Below are 3,946 nucleotides of genomic sequence, written 5' to 3' on the forward strand. Positions count from 1 at the left end.
CATGCAAGAAAGTCTCTCGTCTGGAAAAATTAGCTACGCCCTGGATCGACGCATGCTGTCTGTAGTATGTTTTTTATATCCTTATATGATTCAAAGATCGCATATTATATAGTGTACTCGATTAATTCCAGGAGCCTTGAGGTGGACTTTGCGATGCCAAGTCTTGCACCAAGTCGTTATCTGTGGCAATTACTCGTCTGCTCCGGTGCTCCCAACACCAACTTGCAAGTATGGTCACCACGTGACAGCGCAAGCACGCACGGATATGTATGTATGTATATATCTATTTTTCGCAGGGGGTGTAGTATATATATCTTGAGACTGTGAACTGGTTAAATTCTGTGGGCTCATGTATACTATCTAGCTACATAGGTTATACGTAATACGTATCTGTCAACTTTATTGTACTTGTAATTTAAGAGTCAACTAGTTCCAAACTACTCCCTCTGTAAACTAATATAAAAGTGTTTAGATCACTGTGATCTAAACACTTTTATATTAATTTACAGAGGAAGTATATAAATACACACAGATATAAATACATATAAAACTGTCTGTTGCAACGTTCCGACGATAGCTCCTGACTTCATAAATACTATGTAATAACATCTTATATTACGAGACCAAGAGAGTATCATATTAATTCATTTAACGTGAAATTGGATCGGCCGTTGACCATCTTTATGCTTGGTCGCTGATCATTATCATCGCTTATCTAGTATTGGCATGTATTTTTTGTAATCTATGAGTTCCATGGCATGGGGTGAATAGTCAAGTAAAAGATCGATAAATATCAAATAGGGATCAACAAAGCAATCGACCGATGCGGACATGCATACCCATGGATCTAGAACTTCCAGAAAATTCTACGGCACCATCGGCGTCACCGTTTACTATGAGAGACCGGCACACAACAACGTATTGCCTGCTTGGTGCATAAGCGCCAAAACAGAAATGGGTCAGCAGCTAGCTCAGCTCCCACACATTTGCTCATCCACTTGTAGGCGTTACCAGGAGGAGGAGGAGATGCGTTACCTGGCGTGCTACTACTTTTCTTGCTCCCAAACAAAGTTAAAACTAGAAGGCAACAAAAGGAAATGCAGGGATGGCACTCTAGTTTCCCACGCAACCGTACCATACCATACCGTGTGCGTAGCACTTTGAGTTCATCATCATCTTCATCGTTGTCTTCCATCTTCTTTCTTTTTTTTCCTTTCACATAAAATATCTACTAGTTGACCCACACCAAGGCGTATATACGAGCATCTATACACGCATACACTCACCCCTACGATCGCACACACCCACCCTACCCCTATGAGCACCTCCAATAGACTGAGCCGGTATATCATCTTCAGATTTTACAAAATCATCGTAGGCGGCTCGTAGTCAACGGGAACGTCTCTTCCCACTGAACGCGCATCACCGGAAATTCAGAATTAAATCCAGTAATAAAGGCAAGCACCAGAGCTAAGGATATACCAATGTCCTCGCCTATATAAATATCTGACAGGTGTGGCTAGATTTCAGTCGACTGAGACATAATCAAATCTCAGTCAAGTGATAAATATATAAGAAGAAAAAAGAACACCCCCCCCCCCCCCCCTTCCCCCAAAAAATTACGAATCCTCATGCAAGATCAAAGGAATATAGTATCGACCGAGGCGTAACGAAGTTTCAGTCAACCGAGACTTAACAAAATTGATAACTAATACTAAAAGAATGGAATCGTGTCCAAAATATAAATTTAAAACAATACTAATATCTACTATGCAAGTATAAAACAACACAATCATGTATGCATAAAAAAAAAGAAACAACGGCATGGACTATATGCATGTGTTATCTACTACACACATCTATGAAAGACAAAAACAAAACCATAAGCCCATGTGTAGAAATAGTATATAGAGATAAAACAATAGAATATGGTGTGGTTGATGTATGCACCACCTAGCTTAGCCACACTCACACTCACCTCCTCGATCCTCTATATAACACACGCACTTGCCTCTGCTGCTCCTCTACCTACCTACTGCCTCCATTCCCACCACAGCTAGCTTCAGCATTTAGCTAAGCTCTAGTTCTCTCCCGAGCTAAGCATCTTCTTGATTTCTCGGTGATCTTGATTTCTCCGTGATCGGATTCGGATGGACAGCGCGAGAAGTTGCCTCGTGGACGACGTGAGCAGCGGCGCGTCCACGGGGAAGAAGGCGTCTCCGGCGCCGGCAGCGCCGGCGGCCAAGCCGCTGCAGCGCGTGGGCAGCGGGGCCAGCGCGGTCATGGACGCGCCGGAGCCCGGCGCGGAGGCGGACTCCGGCCGCATCGGCAGGCTGCCGTCCTCCAAGTACAAGGGCGTGGTGCCGCAGCCCAACGGGCGGTGGGGCGCGCAGATCTACGAGCGCCACCAGCGCGTCTGGCTCGGCACGTTCACGGGGGAGGCCGAGGCTGCGCGCGCCTACGACGCGGCGGCGCAGCGCTTTCGCGGCCGCGATGCAGTCACCAACTTCCGCCCGCTCGCCGAGTCCGACCCGGAGGACGCCGCCGAGCTCCGCTTCCTCGCCGGCCGCTCCAAAGCCGAGGTCGTCGACATGCTGCGCAAGCACACCTACCCCGACGAGCTCGCTCAGTACAAGCGCGCTTACTTCGTCGCCGCTGCGGCGTCCTCCCCTACATCGTCCTCGTTGCCTCCCGCCTCGTCGCCCTCTTCGGCGGCTGCACACTCGCCGGCGGCGCGGCGCGAGCACCTGTTCGACAAGACGGTCACGCCCAGCGACGTGGGGAAGCTGAACCGGCTGGTGATACCGAAGCAGCACGCCGAGAAGCACTTCCCTCTCCAGCTTCCTTCCGCCGGCGCCGCCGTGTCCGGCGAGTGCAAGGGCATGCTGCTCAACTTCGACGACGCGGCCGGCAAGGTGTGGAGGTTCCGGTACTCGTACTGGAACAGCAGCCAGAGCTACGTGCTCACCAAGGGGTGGAGCCGCTTCGTCAAGGAGAAGGGCCTGCACGCGGGCGACGCCGTCGGGTTCTACCGCTCCGCCTCCGGCAACAACCAGCTCTTCATCGAGTGCAAGCTGCGGTCCAAGACCACGACGACGACGACGACCTTCGTCAACGCGGCGGCCGCCGCGTCGCCTGCACCGGTGATGAGGACCGTGCGACTCTTTGGCGTCGACCTTCTCACGGCGCCGGCGCCGAGTCACGCGCCCGAGCACGAGGACTGCAGCATGGTGCCCAAGACATACAAGAGATCCATGGACACCAGCGCAGCGCCCACTCCGGCGCACGCGGTCTGGAAGAAGCAGTGCATAGACTTCGCGCTGACCTAGCTAGCTAGCGTTTTCCCTCCATGGTTGCTTTGCTTGCTTCCAAATTTCCATGGCAGTAGCTTAGAGCTCTTGATCGATCCAAGTGTTTGCCTTTTTTTTTCCTCTTCTTCTCATACACAAGTCAGCTCTAAATCTAGTCTTCTTTAATTATTCTACTGTAAATTAAGCCCGTTCTCGAAATGGCAAGTGTACACCGAAGAAATGCTACCAATTATGCCCTAGATATCTCTGAAGAGAGAGAGAGAGAGATCTGGATGACTACTCCATGCAGAAGCTAGCAATATGTTATGCATATTTGGAGCTTTTCATCTAGCTATCCCCTTCGTCTCCCAAACTGCGATGCAAGGAGACGTCGGTTTCGCGGCTACATGTCGCGATTTGACTCTCTCGTTTTGGTGCCCTTTCTCATGTCATGTGGGTTGAGAGGACTGCGACGCGTGCTACAGGCGACGGTCCAGGCCAGGTGCATGCATGTGGCGCAGCCGCAAGCGCAGAAAGGCTCCGGGAGTTATCTGATCCCCGGCCCATAATTGTATGCATGCATATGCACCTCACCTGGCCATGAGATGATATGGCCAATGGCGATGGATGTGATACGCTCGATCTGTATATGCTAT

General features: G+C 50.5%; 1 protein-coding gene across 1 annotated transcript; it reads left to right on the forward strand.

Moving 5' to 3' along the window:
- Nucleotides 1-2,032: 2,032 nt before the first annotated feature.
- Nucleotides 2,033-3,552, forward strand: LOC123182912 (AP2/ERF and B3 domain-containing protein Os05g0549800). The gene has a single exon (XM_044595586.1). The coding sequence runs from the start codon at nucleotides 2,151-2,153 to the stop codon at nucleotides 3,327-3,329; it is 1,179 nt and encodes a 392-aa protein (XP_044451521.1). The 5' UTR covers nucleotides 2,033-2,150; the 3' UTR covers nucleotides 3,330-3,552.
- The last annotated feature ends 394 nt before the right edge of the window (nucleotides 3,553-3,946 follow it).

The sequence above is a fragment of the Triticum aestivum genome, chromosome 1D, assembly GCF_018294505.1.
Source record: "Triticum aestivum cultivar Chinese Spring chromosome 1D, IWGSC CS RefSeq v2.1, whole genome shotgun sequence".
NCBI classification, from domain to species: Eukaryota; Viridiplantae; Streptophyta; class Magnoliopsida; order Poales; family Poaceae; genus Triticum; species Triticum aestivum.